The sequence below is a fragment of the Schistocerca serialis genome, chromosome 4 (assembly GCF_023864345.2).
Source record: "Schistocerca serialis cubense isolate TAMUIC-IGC-003099 chromosome 4, iqSchSeri2.2, whole genome shotgun sequence".
NCBI lineage: Eukaryota > Metazoa > Arthropoda > Insecta > Orthoptera > Acrididae > Schistocerca > Schistocerca serialis.
Genome location: NC_064641.1, coordinates 263,092,636 through 263,114,924, shown reverse-complemented (window position 1 = coordinate 263,114,924; position 22,289 = coordinate 263,092,636). Strand labels below are relative to the sequence as shown.

General features: G+C 37.6%; 1 protein-coding gene across 1 annotated transcript in view; it reads left to right on the top strand.

Annotated features, from left to right (window-relative positions):
- Positions 1 to 22,289, top strand: part of LOC126473765 (tudor domain-containing protein 3) — a 148,569-nt gene that overhangs the window by 69,316 nt on the left and 56,964 nt on the right. The window contains exons 8-10 of the mRNA XM_050101023.1: positions 8,270 to 8,383; positions 9,280 to 9,478; positions 18,769 to 19,880. Coding sequence (XP_049956980.1) covers positions 8,270 to 8,383; positions 9,280 to 9,478; positions 18,769 to 19,880 — 1,425 coding nt within the window. The remainder of the gene's footprint in view (positions 1 to 8,269; positions 8,384 to 9,279; positions 9,479 to 18,768; positions 19,881 to 22,289) is intronic.

The window sequence follows — 22,289 nt, the reverse complement described above, 5'->3', positions numbered from 1 at the left end:
CATCATACAAAAATACATGGAACTTCATGATTGCATAAGTAATAGCGGTAGCCTCCTTCTTGATTTATGAATAATTCTGCTGCACTGCGTTGAGCATCTTTGAGGCAAATGTGACCAGCTGCTCCGAACCGTCAGGGTTGCCATGGGCGAGCACAGCCTTGAGCCTGTAAATATGCCTCCAATAAATCCTCCTTTGAAAAATACACTCCTGCTGCCAGTTTTGTTTTCATGGGATAGGGCATGTGTTGATCACAATCTGTGCATTAATCATCACTTTAAAATCGCCGCAAAGGTGGAACTTGGCACAGACAGTTTCTTAATAAATACAATTGATGTAGCGCATGAGTGGATGAAACAGGCTCAGTCACATCCAAAGCCGTTAACCTGTTGAGCTCCTCCTCAACTTGATCATGAAGTAACAGTGACATGAGCATGGCTGAGGGGGGAGGGGGGGGGGGGGGAAGAAAAAAAACCGAGGCTGTATTATTTGTGTAAGGGCAATATAGATGATAAAATCCTCTTCCCTACTGAGCCCAGGAAGAAAGAATGTCCAAAAGACTCTTGCAAAGTTCCTAAAGTTCCTGATATGGTGTTTGGTCAGAAACTGGATTAACTAAATTAACCACGGTGAACCCAAGTGTCCTGAAAGCATCCAAACCATACAAGTTTTCCATGACAGCACTACACACCACAAGGAATGTTAACAGGCAGACCACCACCTTGTTCACTGTGTTTGCCATGAATTGTCCGAGAAAGGGGGTCTGTTGTCTGTTGTAATTTAAGACATGTAGGTGGAGAAAATGCTGGTGCACTGAGGAGCAGATAGGAGTGATAATTAATAAGAGACACTTGAGCACCCTTTATCTACTTGCAACTGTAACAGTTTCCCTTTGGTATGCACATCAGTGAACAACTTGTTAGAACTAGAAAGGTTGACACGGAGTTGACAGCATTCCTGTCCACTGGTTGAGGTACTGAGTTGCGGCAAGAGCAGACAGGCTTGACATACTACTGCAATGTGTCTTTCCTTTTGGCAGCCGTGGCAAAGATGATCAGCATTTGGGGCAGTCCAACTGGTCTTGTTGAGCAAAACAAGCAGGGCATGACAGAAGGGATTTGCAGGAAATAGCCTGACATGGATACGTTCACACTTGGTTTACGCAAGTGCTGCATTTCTGCCTCTGAGTACATGCCTGAAACTGAATCCCTGCCATTGTCCAAGCCGTGTCAGCCCAGGAATGTAACTGGTGGCGTACCGCATGCAAAACTTCAAACAATTGAGCAATATAAAGTACATATTCCAAGGAAAGATCCTCAAACTGTAACACCCACTGTCGGACTTTTTTTACCAGTAATGGACCTCATGATACTGTCCCATACCACAGTGTCAGTGTAAGACTTCTTACTGCAGTGTGGTTTCAGTTGCCTGAGACTGCAGTCCTGTGTGCGAGTTGCGTTTGCGTGAGTGAGTGTGTGTGTGTGTGTGTGTGTGTGTGTGTATTGTTGACAAAGGCCTTAATGGCCAAAAGTTATAATTGTGTGAATCTTTTTGTTGTTCCTATCTGCCACTCAGCATCTCCACTATATGGTGATATGGTGAGTGGCAACTTTCCTTCTCTAATATTGTTACATTCCATCCTGGATTTTCCATTGTCAGCTTTTTTTTCTGGACACACAGCAGGTTTTGCTTCTATCCTGATGTGAGAATGTTAGAAGACACTTCTCCAAACATATCATGTGCCCGCTGCTCTCTCATTGGCTGTGTAGAACCAGCAGTTGACAGTTCCCCAATCATTCCCATCTTACTTCATGGTGAGCATTGACAACATTGCTGCATGAAACACATACGTACCCAGGCGAACGGTCTACCCGACGGGAGGCCCTAGCCACATGACATTTCATTTTTTTACACTGTCTTCCATCTAGACTTCCAGCATCTCTGCAACAATGTATCCTATTGTTGAATATTTGTTCAATTTTAAAGGCAATTAAATTCTGAATGCAGATGGATTCAGGCAAACTGCAGTTTAAACAAGGTAGTTCATAGAAAACCAAAGAGTGCAGAATGCATTCCCGTGGTTGGCTGCGCAATGAAATATCTGCCTGCCCAACACACCCCTCCTCACACTCATTGTAATTGTTTGATATGCACTACCCTTCAGGATTATTCAAAATAAATTTTTACAAATCGTCAATAGCAAAAGCTTAATTTATAAATGTAAGACGAGCCCTATATTAATGTATTAAACAACATAAAAATAGTGATCTCAGCAGCAATAACTTAGCTGCGAATATAAGCTGACCCCATATTTTTCGAATGATGAGTTTGGAAAAATCCTCGTCTTATAATCAGGCAAATACACTATTTATTGACTGTCATTTGGAGATAGCAAGTGGAGCAATGGATGCTACAAAAGGGAATACCAAGTGGAGAGATACAAACATTTCTGACATGTTCTTCTGTTAGAATTCAATAGATGGCTGATAGGGGAAGCAGCCAGAAACAGTTGCGCCATGTATGGGGATAATGCCATTGGACAATAGAAATGTGTGCTTGTGAATTAATACAAAAATTGTTCACCTTTTATTGTAAGTGTATGTAGATACCCATTGCGAAATTTTGAACTGCTTGTGAGGAATCTGGACTCCTTACTACACTATCTGCACACAGCAGCAAGACGTTAATAGCCAGTGGCGACTTCAGTGCACATTTTCTAAAAGATTCTGATAGTGAAAAGCCTATGGAAACATTTTTGGGATCCTGCAGTGTGATATCTGTAATTATTTTTCCAACTCGGTTTGATGAAGACAGTGGGACCCTGAGTGATGATGTCTTCTTTAGTGAAATTCAGAGCAAGAAAAGAACTGTTTACCCAGTCACAAATGCTCTCTCTGATCACGATGCACAGTTGGTTAGGATAGATCAGATAGTGCCTTGCAGTGAGTATTTCCTCTGTGAAAATCGGTTAGAATAATTAACTACACCAGGACAAAGTTTTTAAGAATAGTTTACAAGAGATGACCTGGGATAAAATTTATAATGAATCAAATACTGACATAAAATTTAACCTATTCCATGATAAATTTATGTAGTTATTTGAAAACAATTTTTCATAAAAGATAATCAGAATGAACCTTAAAATGTAATGGAAAAGAAACATGGATCACTAGAAGAATTAAATAACCTTGTGAAAAGAAAGTGGAAATGTGTCTGTTGCCAAGAACAAGTAGATATTACAGTAGTTGCTCACTACAAAAACTACTCAAAATTACCAAGAAAAACTATTAAAAAATCAAGTAACATGTACATCATGTCAGAAATCAGTAATTCTGACAACAGACTTAAAGCTATATGCAATGTAGTGGAATGAGAAACAGGACTGCTAACAACAGAACAAGATAACATCAGTATTGAATTGAATAGATGGTTATAAATGATGAGTTACACATAGCAAATGTGACTCCTGGGAATCTGTTCCCCTGGCATGCCCAATGTGTTGGAAGTGCAGCCCTTGGGTTTCCCTTCAGTGCTAAGGACATGTTGACGTGTACCGTGCCTCTGGCCTTTTCACCTCTAGGGATGAGTTTAAGCGCGTCGAGTCACAGCTACCTGAGCGCAACAGACGTGTAAAAATGCAGAGCTGTCTTTCTGCCCTGCTCTTCCAGTAGCTGTTCAGTGGTCTGACTGTAAAGTTCGAGAGTACATATATGTTTGTTGCTGTGTTTCCTTTTCGCAGAATTCGACTTCACTTCCTGTGTTTTAGTCAGTTTTCTTGTTTTCTACAGGAGAAATGTCATGTTGCTGTGGTTGCACAGATAAAGAGATCCTGGAATGCTCACTAGGAGCGACAGTGAGTGTGAGTGTGAATTATCTGATGTTGCTAGCAGTGATGAGTCTTTAACAGAATATCAAAGCTGTAGCCTTCAGCCCTTTACATCAGAGGGGAGAACAAGAATTACAGTCAGCAGTTCCTCTGAATCTGAGGAATCAGAAAGTGTCAGTGAAACGGTTCAGAAAAGAGTGTGCTTAAGTGACACGTTTTCTGGAAAGAAACCGATTTCCAGTCATTAAACCACTACTTTGATGACTCGAGTTCAGGACATAAATGTCAACTAGATACTGACCCAAGCATTCTTTCATTTTTTCCGATATTTATGTCGGAAGAACTGTTGCAATTTATTGCAGACAAAACAAATCGTTTTTACGTTTACACCAGAGAAAATACTACAGAATCTGAGAAATCTCGACTGTCAAAGTGGAAAGACACTGGACTTGAGGAAATGTATTATTTTGTTGCCATTTGCATTCTAATGGCGCAAGTTAAGAAGTTAAAATTAAATGATTATTGGTCCAGAGATACACTTTTGAACACACCAGTTTTCAGCTAAGTCATGTCCCGAGATCGTTTTTGTCTACTTCTGAGAATGCTATGCTTCAGTGATAACTCTGTGAGTACTGGAGGCGACAGTCCATTTAAAATTAGGATTGTTGACAAAGTTTGTAAGACGTTTTGTAATTCATTTTGTGCACATCACAACACATTTCAAATCCAGACATGACCTCAGTACTGTAAGTGAAGAGAAACACTTTGAAATATCAGGTATTGAATTAACAGGGATTGATATCACCAAGAAATTAATCATTTTATGTGTGTATAGATCTCCCAGTGGTAGTGTAGACACTTTTTTCAATAAGTTAACAGAAGTTCTAGATAAAGTCTTAAGTATAAAGGTCAACATAATTCTGTGTGGGGACATTAACATCAACACTAACATCATAAATGAATCCAGCAGCACCTTCATAAACATCCTTCAGAGTTTTGGCATGTCCCTGTTGGTCAATAGTCCAGTAAGGGTTACCACGACGACTTCCATCAGTAATTGACCATGTGGCCACAAATATGGACAGGGAAAAATGTGATGTAGCTGCAAAAGATCTCAGACTATCAGACCAATGCTGTCAAATAACAACAGTAAAGTCAGGCATCGAATCTTTCCCTAAACTACAAGCCTACAAATGACATACATCAGAAATCAAAATAAAAGATTTTTCAAAAGAACTAGAAAAACAAAGCTGGGATGAAGTGTATAAGGAAACCAATGTGAATATGAAATTCTCTAAGTCTCCACATTGTTTAAATTGAACTTTGAAAATGCATTTCCAAAAGTATGCATGTCTGTATCAACATCTCACAAAAATAGATGGATAACGGCAGGTATTAAGAAGTCCTCCCAAACACTTAAACACCTCAGTTCCATGAAAAAGATTCTCAGGGATCCAGAATTCTTAAATTTCTATCATAGATATAAAAAGATCTATAGGAAGATGCTGATTGCTGCAAAAAAGTCATTTAATGACAAAATAGTATATAATGCAGAGAATAAAAGTAAAGCAGTCTGGGATGTTATAAAAAAGGAAATGGGGAGAGGCAAACTATGTAAACGAGCATTTTTCAAGTATTGCAGAGAAGTTACAGTAAAAATTCCCCCAAACAAATACAACACCTGTAAATAATGTTGCACTATGTACAATGATATTACTTCCAACAACAGAGAAGGAAGTCAGTAAAACAATTCAAAAACTAAAAAATAAAAAGTCAGTAGGCTTAGATGAAGTACCAATGTGTGTACTGAAACAATGCAAGGGATTATACAAGACCCCTTAAGAAATATAATAAATGAATCCTTCACATCAGGGAAATTTCCAGAGCTGTTAAAACAAGCAAGAGTTGTACCTTTGCTTAAGAAAGGCAATGCAGAAGACATAGAAAATTACTGGTCCATTTCCCTACAGTCAGCATTCTCAAAAATAATAGAAGCAATTATGAAAGACAGATTAATGAATTACCTGAATAAATACAATCTTTTAAGCGAATCACAGTTTGTTTTCCGAAGTGGCAAAAATATGGAGTCAGCCATAGTAGAATTCACAAAGGTTGTACTTGATGCTCTTGATAAAGATGAGTGTGTCACAGGCATATTTTTGGACCTTTCTAAGGCATTTGATACAGTCGACCACAAGATTCTATTAAATAAATTAGAAGCATTAGGAATAAGAGGGGTAGGTAATGACTTGTTTTGATCATACCTAACAGGTAGGGTACAAAGAGTAGAGATAACACATACTTCAGATAGATCTAAATATTTAGTAAAACACTTATCAGAACCAAAATACATTAATATAGGGGTTCCACAAGGTAGCATATTAGGACCAATACTGCTCCTGATATACATCAATGACTTTCCCAGTAGTGTTATTCAGGGTGAAAAAATCCTCTTTGGAGATGACAGCAATATTATAGTCCCTGAGAAACTAAGAAAACTCCTTGCCAAGAAAGCAAATGAAACTCTCAAGGAAGTTTATGATTGGTCAATAAGTAATAAAGTGACATTGAACATAAAGAAAACTAATGCCATGAATTTCAGTTTGAAGAGGAAAAATGACAATGTTTAATTAATTGTAGATGGAACCTCTATAGACTGTGTAACAAAGGCAAAATTTCTAGGAATGAATACTGATTCCCAGTTGAAGTGGTATGAACACACAAAGGTACTTGCAAACAGAATGTCATCAGCATGTGATGCCCTTAGAATCCTATCATCAGTGTGTAACATGCAGTGTCTTGTAGTTACAGATTATTCATATGTACACTCAATTCTTAGCTATGGCATTCTTTTTTGGGGAACAAATGCACAAAATATGAACACAATTATCAAACTACAGAAAAGAACCATAAGAATAATAACCAAAAATATTAGGTTACCTCATTGTAAAGATCTGTTCTGAACACGGGGTACTTTAACTGCTCCGTGTGAGTACATTTACCAGTCAGTTGTACACATAAAAAATAACATTGGTAATTACTGCACAAAAAGCTCTGTGTGTGACCATACAACAAGAGATAGACTCAACTTATATTTACAAGGGGGGGGGGGTGAAGAAAAAAAAACATAAAACTCAAAACAGCATTTTCTACCAAGTAATAAAACTGTTCAATAAATTACCAGAAGAGATTAAAGAAATTGCAAAAATACACTTATTTAAAGAGGCATCTAAAATGTACCTGTTATGCAATACATTTTACACATCGAAGGGTTACTTAGCTTAAACAGAGTACGGGTTTATTAAAAAATTTTACACAAAAAAATAATAATAATTATAAAATATCCAAAATTCCACATAACACTTTCACTTTGTTTTTTTTTCCCTTCTTTTTTTTCCTTTCTAGAAATACTTGCCAGAGCTATGCCTAGCACAATACTAGCACCTCTTCCTCTTTCTGAGCTCAACTTCTCACTTATTATGGAGGGATGCTGACTCGGTTTTGCAGGATAGCAAATGGGAAGTTGCAGTACAGAAAAAGGCCCAGAAATCACCTGTGTGTGTGTGTGTGTGTGTGTGTGTGTGTGTGTGTGTGTGTGTGTGTGTGTGTGCGCACGTGCGTAGTGAGTGAAGTGTTATGAAACAATGTGTGTATATTGTGTGCAAACTAACAGGACCCAAAAGAATATAAACCATCTTTTATGAGTAAGAGGCATGGACAAATTCTTCCTTATATAAAAAGGAAGGAGACAGTGACTCATTACTGTTTGCTTTGTGATACTTGAAATTAACAGTAGTAATACATAATAAACTACAATATGTTGATTACATTTTGGTTCACTTAAAATGTGTATTATCTCAATGATTCTCAAGCAAATAATCTATCACTGAAAACGTTCAGACAGCACAATGCCATTGGTGAACAAAAAGCCATATTCATTAGATATGGAATACAAAATAATTTAGTGCATTAGTGAAAGCATACTGACTTTTAATAGAGAGAGAATTGTTGAAATTAGTTTTTTCAAGCATTTGCAGAAAACTGAACCCCTGTGACAACAAATTGTTGTGAAGTGGGATCATAATAATAAATGAATGCAATTAACATAAAAAAATAAAAGTGAAAGTTCAGTTCATTCAGTGCTTTTCAGTGACTGGTAGCAGGGGACAAGGTCAGAATGAGATCATTGAACAGCATCCGATTTTAGAGTGAAAGAAGTACAGACAATGCCAGATTATAACTGTAAAAACAAAGGCACTATTGCAATGTAGGTTTATGATTATATATTGTTAAAAGGCAGGAGGAACTAATCGAGAATGTCAGTAATTGCTTGTTGTCACTTTTGTTTGTTTCTAGCCTGGAATTTCCATAATTGTTATTATATTTAGGCTAATATTCCATAGCTACTGAGATTCACAGCCACATTTTTTTTCTTTTCTTCCCAGTTACTGGATCACAACGTGCAGCAGATTGTAGATTATGGTTTTACTGTAGAGCAAGCTGAATACGCACTTCGTCAGAACAGGAATAATGTTCAAAGAGCTTTAAAAGTTTTGCAGGTATGTGATTTCATGTTCACAAATTTTGAATTCTAAAACAATTAATGCATGTAATATATTTACTCATTTTTAGATTGAAAATCAGATGTATTTACACAGTATTATAGGAACTTGAAAATTAAATAATAGTATAGAAGGCATAATGCAAAAAGATCTAAAGAGATACTCAGTATTTTATCACTCCAGTGGATGTCTGATTCAGCAAAGCAGGAATCATACATTTGATTTTGAAAGCTTGAAAGTATCACTTCTTATTAGCCTTTGTTTTATCTCAATTTGGTCTGTTATGTGACATGTCCTTGCATCAAAATTGTCATATGTAGTGAGTTGGTGCAGTGTTTACCACATTTCACTCGCATTTGGGAGGCCGAACGTTTATATCCATGTCTGGCCATCCAGATTTAGGTTTTCCGCGATTTCACGAAATTGCTCCAAGAAAGGCTAGAGCATTTCCTATGAAGGGCCCAGCCAGTTTCTTTCCCCATCCTTGAAATATTCTAAGCTTAGCTTCATCTCGGACGACCTCTACGTCAACGGGACATTAAACCCTAGTCTTCCTTCCATCCTTGCTTCTACAAAATTGTGATGTATTTTATTGACAAGAATGAATGCATGCTCATAAGGATGGAATGACAATGTGAGAATTCACAAAAATGTTTAAAATAGTATAATGCAGGTAATATTTGGAATTTAATTTCTTAATGGCAAAAGCTAATTTATAGGTTGGTGGGATGGGAAAGGAGCTAGTTGATGGTCAATTGTGTGATTATCCTCAGAAGTTGTTGACCATTTTATCTGTTTTCGTATTTGTTAGATTTAGTTTATTTACCCAGCGTGTTTCCTAAATATGACAACTTTTCCAAAATTAATTTTTTTTTGACATGTACCTTACGCAGCGGCGAGCAGATGGACAAAGGAGAGATGATAGTGGTCGGGAACGACCTCGATCTGAAGGAAAAGGCAAAGGTGGAGATGAACGTGAAAGAAAAAAGAGAGGAGAGAGAGGAGGTGAAGAGGATGGTGGTGCACCTCCAAAACCATCTGGAAAAGTTCAACTTTTTGCGTTTTTGGAAGACAAGCTGCCTGTGTCATCAGGTAAACTTTAACATAAGCTGCTTATAATGTGATATTCTGGGCTGCTAGATAATTATTCTAAGGGTGCATATACGTGTTTATGATTCCATTTTTTGTGAAAAATGGAATCTGCATGGAGTCCAAACAGTGAGCACGTTAGATCAGCATTTGTAGCACCTCAAAAAGACAGTCAGAACAGTCATCAAAATATTCAGTGTAAAAATGAAATGGTGAACCCATCTGCATACCTTAAGCATATTTCCTAGAAAACTATTCCCTTGTAAATTGGATATTTCTTCATTTGACTGGTGTTTAAGATCATTACAACTTATTTCTCTTGACTACATTAAACATTTACAATTTTCTGATTAAGACTTGGACTACACCCATTTTGATCATATTCCGTGAGCTGTTTTATGATGATTATTCTACTCTGTTTAAAATGAGTAACTATTATATGTTTCATGTAAGTTAGTATAATGCCATTGGAAATTGACCTCCTTCATACTGTTTGCATTTTGCAAACTTACTAAGCATATTTCAAAATCCATTGCACACTGTGCACTGATTGGATCTTGGATAATCCATTTTATGTGTTGTTGCTAGATTGGCTGACTTCACTTTTTAAGTTGCCTGACCTTAGCTTTTAAGTTGTTTGCCCAGTCATTATGACATGTATTGTTAAAATAAAAAGAGCATATCTTCAGTGACATTCTGTAGCAAGTGACTTCATTTGGGATTAAGGCTACAATAAAACTGACATGTGGTCATACCTTGGAAGACAGCACACTATTTGAACTTCCCATTGTGTGCATACCATTGCCTGCCCACTTCATTTGATTACAGGCTTAATTTTGTAAGAGGTGAGTTAGCATGATCACATGTACTTTTTGTGTCACCTCATGCACTTGCCTGCGAAAGGCAAAGGTCCCGAGTTCGAGTCTCGTTTCGGCACACAGTTTTAATCTGCCAGGAAGTTTCATATCACCGCACACTCCGCTGCAGAGTGAAAAATCTCATTCTGGAAACATCCCCCAGGCTGTGGCTAAGCCATGTCTCCGTAATATCCTTTCTTTCAGGAGTGCTAGTTCTGCAAGGTTCACAGGAGAGCTTCTGTAAAGTTTGGATGGTAGGAGACGAGGTACTGGCAGAAGTAGGGCTGTGAAGACGGGGCGTGAGTCGTGCTTGGATAGCTCAGTTGGTAGAGCACTTGCCCGCGAAAGGCAAGGGTCCCGAGTTCGAGTCTCAGTCCAGCACACAGTTCTAATCTGCCAGGAAGTTTCATATCAGTGCACACTCCGCTGCAGAGTGAAAATCTCATTCTGGAATAGTTGCCACTATTTAAGTTCCAACCCTCATACATGGAAAATCTGACAAGTATACCAGCAATGAGTATCAGTTGGCTCATGATAATGATGACGACGATGATGATGATGGTGGTGATTTATTTAGAGGCTTGTTACTGTTAGCTCTCTTTCTTTCAGATGTACCAGAGGAAAATTAAATTATTGTTTTGACTGTTATCATCAGTTATTGTTGTTTATTTCATCATCATAAATAAATCAGTTTCTGATTATTATTGTGTTGTTAAACATTTAAGAAAAAGACAGATTTGTGCGTGATTACTGAAAGTGACAAGGCTAAAGTGCTGTTACAGTGTACTTCGCTCACCCATTGCGTGCTGCAGTAGTCTGTTTGTTTCATTGTTATTTCCATTGCTCTTAGCCAATTGGGTGATAATACACGATAACCAATGAGAATCACAGATTCTAATGATTGTTTCAGTGCAAGATATAATTTTGTTTTGTTTTTGCACAAGAAGCAGTTTGATTACTTATGTTTTTCTAATTGTAGACTAGGAGTTTGATGATTATAGATTTCGCAGTTATGGCCTATAAGGTTTCTTACTGATTTTTTGTAACAATTTTTTGGATGTTTGTTTCTTAGAATGTTGTGGGATTTCTTGGTATATTGTTTCGTATTTCATTGTAGTTGCTTTAACTGGTATGGCAAGACAGCAAGATGGTGCATGGATCACAGATTCATTGCTAAACAGAAGTTGTGCGCGAAATTCTCTGAGCCTGTGAAGACTGTAGCCCGGAAAGACAGAAGTGATGGTGTGCAGTGGTTGTGCTAACAGGCTTCTCCTGTTTCTCAAATTAGTATTAGTCAAAAAAGTTGGTTTGAGGGAAACAGACTCACTGTGGGAAAAATATTGAAAATAACTTATTTGTGGGTTAAAAAATGGAGTACCACTTCCATTGCTGAACAGCTGCACATATCAGATCACGCTTGTCGATTGGCACAGTTTATGCCATGAAGTTCGTGTTTTGGACTGTGTGAAGAATGGCAACAGGCTTGGAGGAGTTGGGTTGCTCATTACGACTGATGAGTCTGTGCTTGGCAGGAAGTAGTATGGAATAGGTAATAAACGTGTTTCCAGCAGATGGGTGTTTGGTAGTGTGGGGAGAGTAACCACAGAGTATTTGTTTGATCAAAACGTATTCTCCTGAATATGATTGAAAATAGTATGTTACCTGGCACTACAGTAATGTCATATTGTTTTCAATCCTTAACTGTCAACCACGCAATTAGTTTCAAAGGTCAAGGTACAGGAGCTCATACCAATATGGTAGAAGGGTCATGGGCGGCCATAAAACAATATTTTCATGAAAGAAACCACTGCAGAAACATGTTCAACTCCTACGTATTGGAGTGTATGTGGAGGAGAAAGTGGAGTCAGCAGACTGACTTATTTATGAACTTCATGGAAATTGTTCGTAATATTTACAATCCTGAGTAAACCAATCATGTTAAGTCTCACTTGTGAAAAATATTTTCTTGTTTGTTATGACAATATCATGCTTTTTGATTATATGGTTTAGCAGGAACCTGAGAGCACAGCTTAAATTACTGCAAGTGAAATGAGTACAGTACAGTTTGCAGTTTGTCAAAGCTACTTTCTTGTGTGTGTGTGTTGTACAAATATTTCACAGTTTTCTAGTAAGTGGTTAGGCAGGAACCAAAGAGCTTAAATTACTTCAAGTGAAACTAGCAGTAATCATATTTACAATACTATTTCTCAGAATTACTGTGTTGCTTTTTACAAATATGTCACCATTGTCGAATACGTGGTTACACAGGAACCTAAAACTGCATCTTCAGTTACTGCATGTGAAAGGAGCAGCAATAATATTGACTGTACTGTTTCTTAAAATTACTTAATTGTTTTTTATGATTACATCATCAACTACTACAAGCGAAACAAGCAGAAGTCATATTTGCAGAACCGTTTGTCAAAATTTATTTCCAGTTTTTAAGGTATATTCATGTCTTTGAAGTACATCATTAGCAGGAATCTAAGACCATAGTAATATGCACGTAACAGCTCACTTGGAATATTCCTCATTATGATGACACACAATACTGCTCACAATGCAGTTGATTTTTATGACTGCTCCCAAGTAGTCCTTTTCATTTATCATGATTCACTTCACTATTACCAACATCGTACATTCACTATATTTTTTGCCACAATAATTTTGGTAAATCAGCTACATTTATTAATGTAACATATGACATTACAAACAATGTCATTGGCTACCGACATCTGAACTGTGATTCATTGTCTTCGCTTCCCATCATTCATTAAACAGTTACCAACTTCACGCAACATAACGGCTACATACACCGTAGCTGCATTTTTATCTTGACAGAGTTTGATTTGTTTAAGTGAACCACATTGTTGTAACTGAATTCATGTGTATTTTGAAGTAATATCATGCTACAGTCCATGAGGTGAGATGAATGATTGGTTTTGACAGTTTTCGTGGCCAGCTGGCTGTGTTATTGGATATGATGTTAGGCAACTCATGCCCAGTAACTGCTACTTGCATTCTCTAGTGGCAAACACAAAAACCGTGGCACTATGTGGGTCGTATTTTTATGCATGAATTTATTTGCAGTTACTAGTTGTAATATACAGTATGATCGGAAACAATCTGAAAAGGCTGTAAGGGTGTTGCAGTGATGGTTGTCCTGAGAAATAATTTTTAAGAAAAAATTTGATACATTGCACTGTTTCTGAGTTAATTAGCATTGAAGTTAGCCAATCAGGCCATTGCACATGCAAATTCAATGACCCACATATACTCCGCCCGTGGCTCAGGCTCAGTTGTTACTACCATCCAATGTCCAATTTTTGTATCACTCTCTTGTTTGGTTTTAGGAAACCAAATGAAGCATACATTTGGTGACATTGTATCTGGCAGGCCGTTTGAACTTACGTGCGCAAAAATCTGATTGACTAACTTTGATGCTAATTAACTCAGAAACGGTTCAATGTATCAGATTTTTTGTGAACAGTTGTTTCTCAGCACAGCCTACCCTGCAATACACATACAAGCTTTTCAGTTTGTTTCTGACCACCCTTTGTAAATTGTAAGAGTTGAAAAGTGCTTGCAGTATGCTAAAATATCATAAAATTATTTGTTATACTTAACAATAGAAATTCAAACTATTTTCACAATATTGTTGAACATTCACAGTTTTTGTTCTCACTGTTAAATGTTTGCATTATTAATTAGGTATTGGTGGTTAGTGTGTAACGTCCTGTCGACAACGAGGTCATTCGAGACGGAGCGCAAGCTCGGGTTAGGGAAGGATTGGGAAGGAAATTGGCCGTGCCCTTTCAAAGGAACCATCTCGGCATTCGCCTGAAACGATTTAGGGAAATCACGGAAAACCTAAATCAGGATGGCCGGAGACGGGATTGAACCGTCGTCCTCCCGAATGCGAGTCCAGTGTGCTAACCACTGCGCCACCTCGCTCGGTCATTATTAATTAATTCTACTAAAAGTGACAGAATCATTTATCAGTATATCAAGAATTATAATCTGCAGAATGTATTCACAATGTGACAATTAGTCAATGACATGCTGTCCTCTCCAATTGGCGAGTCTATTGTAGTAATGCTAATGGAAAAACAACACTCACATCGCTGTCAGAATCTGATTTTGATTAGTTTTATTCTTCACTGCTTGAGCTGTCACTGCTCCCTTCTAGAAAAATAACAAAATTTTACATGCAATCTTCTATCATACCTTTGTCTTCAGCTGTCTTTGTCGTGATTTTTGCTGTGCTCTTAATAATTTCCTTCCAGGTCTCACTAGTCACTTGATTTGAAACTTCCACAAGGAAAGTCTCAACTTCAGATACAGTGAATTTTTTATTGTTATCAGCAATGTAATTTTTTATTTGAGCTCTTACCACTTCAGTAGCACTGAAATGACAATGATTTGGTTGACGCCAAACAATTTCATGGTTGCCAAAATTGCTGTCTGATCATGAACAAGGAACAACTTCTGAAAAACTAATCTGTTCATGTCTTCATGATAATTTCCTGGCATTTTTTAATATGAAGTCTTTAACAGGCAGTTTGGTACAAGGCCTTCAGATGCATATGCTTGTAAAACAATAATTCACCCTCTTTTTCCAACAAACACAACTATTGTCCTCTTGGGCATTCCACCACTCCAGTCTCTACACATTGATAAATAGCTGTCATGAAACCAGGCTCACCTAAACTCACTATACTTTCGCATGTTATTATCTTGCACGGAGATATGCACTGCCATGCAGCAACATCTGGTCTTTCCATTAATACTCTATACCCATTGAAATCTAAAAACTATATATCCATTGAAATCTAAAAACTGCAGCCTACATCTTTGAGCATTGTACCCAATGGAAATTCGCTCCTTTAAAAGATCGCCTATGAGAAGTGACTCAAGGAATTTCAAAAGTGTGGATTGTTTCCTTCTCTTATAAGAGATAGATAGATGATGACAAATAACCTCTTTCCAAAAATTATCCAAAGCTGTCACTTGCTTCTTCAGGGTGTATACGACCCGGGATATCCGGGAAAAACCTGGGAATTTTTTCATCCGGGAGAAAACCCAGAAGACCCCGGGAATATTGTAGATTTCCGGGATATTATTTTGTTTTAGTTTTCAGTTAAATTTTTGTAATTTTGACTGGTAAGAAATAATACTCTAACAAAGGATATTACTGCATTCCACTACTGCAGAATAATACTGCAGCAGTAAAACATGAACGAGAGAAAAAAACTAAAATAGAACCTAAGTTGCGAAGGAAATGCACCATGTACGCAACAAAACACAGTACTCATACAAATGTCTGCCAGTAGTAAAATGTGTCAAAGGCTTTAGGAAGACTATGCAATGCTTCATAACAACAAACTGCCTCCGATGAACATGACGTCACAACTGTTTACATTAGATTTGTGTGAGCAGTTGCGAACGGGTCCATGCGCATGCGCAGTTGAGTCGCACATGTACCTTCTCCCGCTTCGGCCAAAAAAGTGTGGCTGTTAGCTGTATAAGCAAGTAGCAAGATGCTACCTGGGAAAATTTTACTGGCACGCGCAAGCTGCCATATTCACTGGGGTATCTGCCCCAGGTGGCAATTTCAGTCAAGCATTAATCCCTTGCTGAACAATGAAGTTATTTTTGTCAGTTTGCTAAAGAAATATGGCTTTATTAATCTTTTCCACTGAGGCAGTCAATTTATTTGAAACGAAGTGTTTAATTCCACACTATAGGCTAGTTTCAACTGTTCACTGCATTTCAAAAGAGCATGCTTTCATCTTCTAGCACGTATGGCATTATGCCATAATAAAGAACCAAAAATGAGATAATACAGTACTGGTACTCCAAGAAAATTTACAACCGGATCTGGACATACGAGTGTGCACTTTAAGCCGAATTATGCATTTTTGTATGGTTCACAAATTTCCTCTGATGTCTTGTTTCTTTTACGACATAATGTAAGATCTTTTAATGTTTTTCACATACGGGCTTCCTGCATCATTGTAGCTGCGCAAGCGCGGTGATGCCTGTTATCTGGAGCTTTCTGGCAACTGTTGAAATGAACCTCTTTCTAGCATGTCGCGGGAAAATATTGCGAATGATTGATTGAAAAGCGGTACTTTCAAAGTAAATTTCCTTTTACGCAACATGAACTAAGTGCAAGAATGTGCGATGAATTTCTTAAATCACAGAGCATTTGACTCGCATTGAAAAATCAGCTATTTGAGGACGGCCATTTGGAAAAAGTTTGAGCCCAGAAGATCAGACTATTGTGTCTGTCGGTATTAAAAATTTTACTGGCACATTTGTGTGATGTATCTTAAAGTGTAACACATGCAAAAAAGATCAACATTATACGTGAAAGTTTAGCTTCTCTTGCAGCTTATTAATCGTCGAGACCATTATTATATGTGAAAGCTCTGCTTTTCTTGTAGCAACACTATTTGTGTGTATGCACCACTTATCACTTATTAGCTAATTACATCACGTGTCTTAAGCTCTGAATATCCGCTGTATCGGCTGGCGAGACTATGTGACATGAGCTTTGACTGGCTTGCCAAAGCGCATCGCAGTCTCGATTTCAGTGCTTTGGAAAGTAAGATGCAGTGTTTGGTGGTATTTGAATTTATACTTTCCTACGAAAATATGCAGTGTACGTGGACTTTTTTTCTGAGTTTCGTTTTCTAAACGGCTGAGAAATTCCATGCCGGTGTATTAAACCATAGCCATTCAAAGGATTGATAAGTTTTATAGTATCGAGGAAAAGTATACTGTCACTTAACACGGAAAAAGTGTATTTTCACCCGGGAGAAAGTGTGTTTTTAACCAGGAAATCTGGGAAAAATCCAGGAATTTTTTTCCCTTGTACACGTGTACACCCTGTTCTTCCTTGGCTGATTTTTCCTGGCGCTTGCAGCCTAGTTGTGGCACTCCCAACACAATCAATGTAGTACTGTTCTTTCCCTGTTGTTATAACTGTATTCTTATATGCTTTCAAAGTTGTTGCAGTCGTCTTAACAACCTGCTTTTCTTCCTTGGTTTCATTTACCACATTTAACCAATGTAGGCTGTGTATGAATATAGGCTGCACCTAAATTTTTGACACAAGATTATAGTGAAAAGCAAATCTTGAATATAGGCCACACTACTAGATTTACCTCTGATTATGAAGTACTACCATGTTACACTGTGGTTCTACTAATACCTACACGATGCAGACATTAAATTATGTTGGCAACCCTACATAACAATTGAGCAACTTCAGATTATCAGCTACACATTATGCAAAGGAACACGGAAAGCAGGAGCTGGATGTAGATTTCATGTAGATGAAAACAAGTCATATTGAGGGCTAAAGAGAAAATATCCAGATGTGGAAAAAGATGTGGTTGACTTTGTAGTTCAGAACAGGGAATGTAGATATCCCATTACAAATGAAATGATTGAAATTGAAGACTGCAAAATAGCACATAAACATTTCACCAATGGAATTTAAAGTTTTGTATGAGTGGTTTTGACCATTTATGCAGTGAAATAATCTCTTCGTAGAACTAAAATTCCACAAACACTGCCTCAAACTTATGAAAACATTTCAGAATCTTTCCAGCATTACACGATCTAGATTCAAGGCAAAAACTGTTATTTACATTCCCAAATAAGGAGCGCAGACCAAACACTGGTCTATTTTGGTGTGTCGAATAGTGCTGCAGTGATTCATGTAGGGGAAAGTAGTTTGAAATATATACATGTTCTCTCTCCCCACCCACTCAAAGAAAAGGGGGGGGGGGGGGAGCTGGTACTGTATTTGCAGGCAAGTTATAATCGTTTCTGCTGTTTTCTTCTTAAGTCTTTGATGGAAAGTAAATGCAGTTACATGTAGTGGTATTAATTTCAATCCACAAAATACAGTATATGTCATTTTCAAATTGATGATTTATGATCTGAGGGAGAAAACATTGATTATAGGCCACACCATGATTTTTCAAGACAAAATTTAGGAAAAAGAGTACAGCCTATATTCATGCAAATATGGTAGTCAGCTTGCACCACTCATCACAGTGGACATGGTTTGAAATGAAATAGAAGTGAATAAACACTAAAAACAAAATGAATTACAGATTCAGTTTCTAGTTCAACAAAGCAAACCTACAGTACAAGTTACATGTGAGACACACACTAGTAATTTCAAATGTGTGTGCGCTAGTTCTGCATCGCGGCATCGTGGCTCATGCTATGTGCTTGGTTGGCATCAGGCTGCCAGTTGGCAACAAAACGACGTTATTAAGCTGTCAGTGCCAAAGACTCATCTCCCAGACTATTCTTGTTAGATTTATGATATGCTCGTCTCTGTAACAATGTCATATTTTATATCTTAACTCTGCATAATTATGTTTTTTATCCTTTTTTTTTTTTTTTTTACAGAGAAAGAAAGTGAGCACAGAAATGCAAGTAACATCAGCAACAACACTGGAAGCAATACTAGTGGTGGCAATGTTATGACATCCAACAACATAAATCCTGATAAGAAGCAGTTTGGTACAGACATGACAAACAAAGCTAATTCCAATTCTCGCACGAGCAGAACTGATCGCCCTAATTATTCTCAGTCACGCAATAATGGCAGCAGAGGAGGAAACGTTAGTGGAGGTGGTAACAGTGGAGGTTCGAGAAGTAATCGAGGATCAAGAGGAGCTAACAACACAGCTAATAATATGACTTGGAGTAATGGAAGTGATGCACGAAGTGGTGGGAATTTCTCTTCTAATGCATCAGCAAGGGACAGTGATCGTGGCCGTCACTCATCGTCTGCTGGCAACAGTGGTTCCACATTACAGCAACAGAAGCCTCCACGTTTTCAGAATCAGCAAAGGTTCCAGCAACAGCAACAACACCAACAACCACCACAGTCACAACAACTTAACGACAATTTTTATGGACAGCCGTGGGCTAACTCCTACCCAGAAACACAGTACAACACCAACACTTGGTCATCAAAAAATTCTGTTCCAAACAGTTCAAATAGCAAAATTAGGGATGATTATGTAAACCATGAAACATTTTCTTCACTTGGGTATGAAATGAGTAAGAACAGGTCGCGCTCAAATAATGCTGGAGCTGGAGGATTTGGAATGAACTTTGAACCTGATACAGACAGCAGAATTTTGGGAAACAGGCTCGAAAGAATGAGTAATACTAGGAATTACCCACCACAACAGGATATTCTGAATAGCAAATTTGGCACTCTTCCACAGAGTGGAATAGGCCATGATACATACAGCAGTTACACTTCTCCACCTCCACCTCCTAGGATTCAGCAAACTCAGCAGTTGTATGGTGGTGCAGAATTTACAGCTTACAAGGAGCCAGTACAGCCTGCAGTCTCGAATAATGTCCACAACTCAACTGGCAGCAATTATAGCAATCCAGGACAGGGCATGTATAGTTCTCCTTCCAACCATTACATCGCGGACAACAAAGTGTGGCGATGGCAGAAGGGAGACAAGTGCATGGCAAAATACTGGGAGGACAATGTGGTGAGTCAAATTGACATGTGAACCTAAAAAATTACTTGTAACATCTCAATAGAACCTTCTTATATGACAAACCATATGAATTTTCAAGTTCATAGCATTGAAAACCTCATGTTTCAAAAATTGCTCTGATCCAATGTAGTTTTACACAGTGGGTACGAAGAGAGGGGTGTGTGTGTGTGTGTGTGTGTGTGTGTGTGTGTGTGTGTGTGTGTGTGCTTATTGGGAGAGAGAGAGTCAATCATGTATAAATTATAAAATGATGAAATTAATTCTTGCACCAGCAAAACTGGTCATTCTAGTTATTATTGGTAGCAAAGGAGTAAATGTTAGTGAAGGTGGCAACAGTGGACCTCACATAGACCTAATGCTGTTCTACTGTGCTATAATTTCATACGCAGCAGAACACTGCTGTAAGATAAATTTAATCCTGCAGAAGCAACAAGTCAAAAACATCTTTGTATCTCGTGAAAAATGTTTCTTACTTATTTCTGTTGATGGGTTGAAAGGAAATTAATTCTTCACTAAATATTTAGATAGATCTTCTTGGTTGTGCTTACTGCGAGGAATGATTAGGAAGCTTTTATTCTTCTGTTAAATGATAGTTTTTTCTGTTTAGTGTTTACGGATATTATTGAATGTACCTTATACAATAAATATTCTTAAAATCTCAGTTGCAAGTTACTTCATTTAGGTAGTTATTGGAAATGATCTGGAAACACTGGGAGGTCTCAGATTGATTATCTAATGGTAAGAAAAAATTTATAAACAAGATTTGAAACTGTGAGACATTTCCAGGGGCAGGTGTGGACTCTGACTATAATTTGTTGGTTGTGAACTGCAGATTATTTCTGAAGAAATTTAATATAGTAGAAAATCAAGGTGACGGGATGTGGATAAAATAGCATGAGCCAGCACTTATTGAGAATTTCAGATGGAGCATTAGGCAACATTTGACTGAAATGGTGGGAAAGGAATACAATAGGGATGAATAGGTACTTTTGAGAGATGAAATAATGAAAGCAGGAGATGATCACATAGGTAAAATGACTAAGGTCTAGCAGAAATTATTGATAAACACCGTAGATCAATAATTCCAGTTAGGCAGATACTGACAGAATATTACATGAATATTACCAAGCTATCAGTTTAATAAGTCATGATTGCAAAATACTAATTCCCTCTCTCTGTAAGCAATCTACATTAATTAAACAATGCGTGTTGGCTTCTTTTGAGTGTATTTACTTTTTGTTTTAGTGTAGGAACTGTACTATTGCAGATACAAGTTTTTTAGTTTTCACTGTAGATTATAAACTAAATAAATGTGTTACCCACAGTCAGTGTTGATACAAACATAATCGGTCTTTTAGTGTTATTGTTTCCATTTCTACAGCATTGGTGTCCATTTGTAAACTTCATCATTTGTTGTTGTTGTTGTTGTTGTTGTTGTTGTGGTCTTTAGTCCTGAGACTGGTTTGATGCAGCTCTCCATGCTACTCTATCCTGTGCAAGCTTCTTCATCTCCCAGTACCTACTGCAGCCTACATCCTTCTGAATCTGCTTAGTGTATTCATATCTTGATCGCCCTCTACGATTTTTACCCTCCACGCTGCCCTCCAGTACTAAATTGGTGATCCCTTGATGCCTCAGAACATGTCCTACCAACCGATCCCTTCTTCTGGACGAGTTGTGCCACAAACTCCTCTTCTCTCCAGTTCTATTCAGTACCTCCTCATTAGTTATGTGATTTACCCATCTAATCTTCAGCATTCGTCTGTAGCACCACATTTCGAAGCTTCTATTCTCTTCCTGTCTAAACTATTTATTGTCTATGTTTCACTTCCATACATGGCTACATTCCATACAAATACTTTCAGAAAGGACTTCCTGTCACTTAAATCTATACTCAATGTTAACAAATTTCTCTTCTTCAGAAATGCTTTCCTTGCCATTGCCAGTCTACATTTGATATCCTCTCTACTTCGACCATCATCAGTTATTTTGCTCCCCAAATAGCAAAACTCCTTTACTACTTTAAGTGTCTCATTTCCTAATCTAATTCCCTCAGAATCACCTGACTTAATTCGACTACATTCCATTATCCTACATTCCATTATCATTACCCAGATGAAATCATCAAGTTGGAATAAGACACTTTTGATTTAATACAACCCAACTATATTTAAAAATGTTACAAATGGAGACCTAGGAAAGCTTCAACAGTCAAATACACTGAATAATACAGCTCTTTTCCACAGCTAATTGAGATTCATTTTTGAATGGTAAAATGTATTCATTGAGCAAGCAGTAAAAGAAACCATGGAAAATTTTGGAAAGGGTTTAAAGTTCAGGGAGAAGAAATAAAAACTTTGGGATTTGCTTATGAAGTTGTAATTCTATCAGGATGGCTAA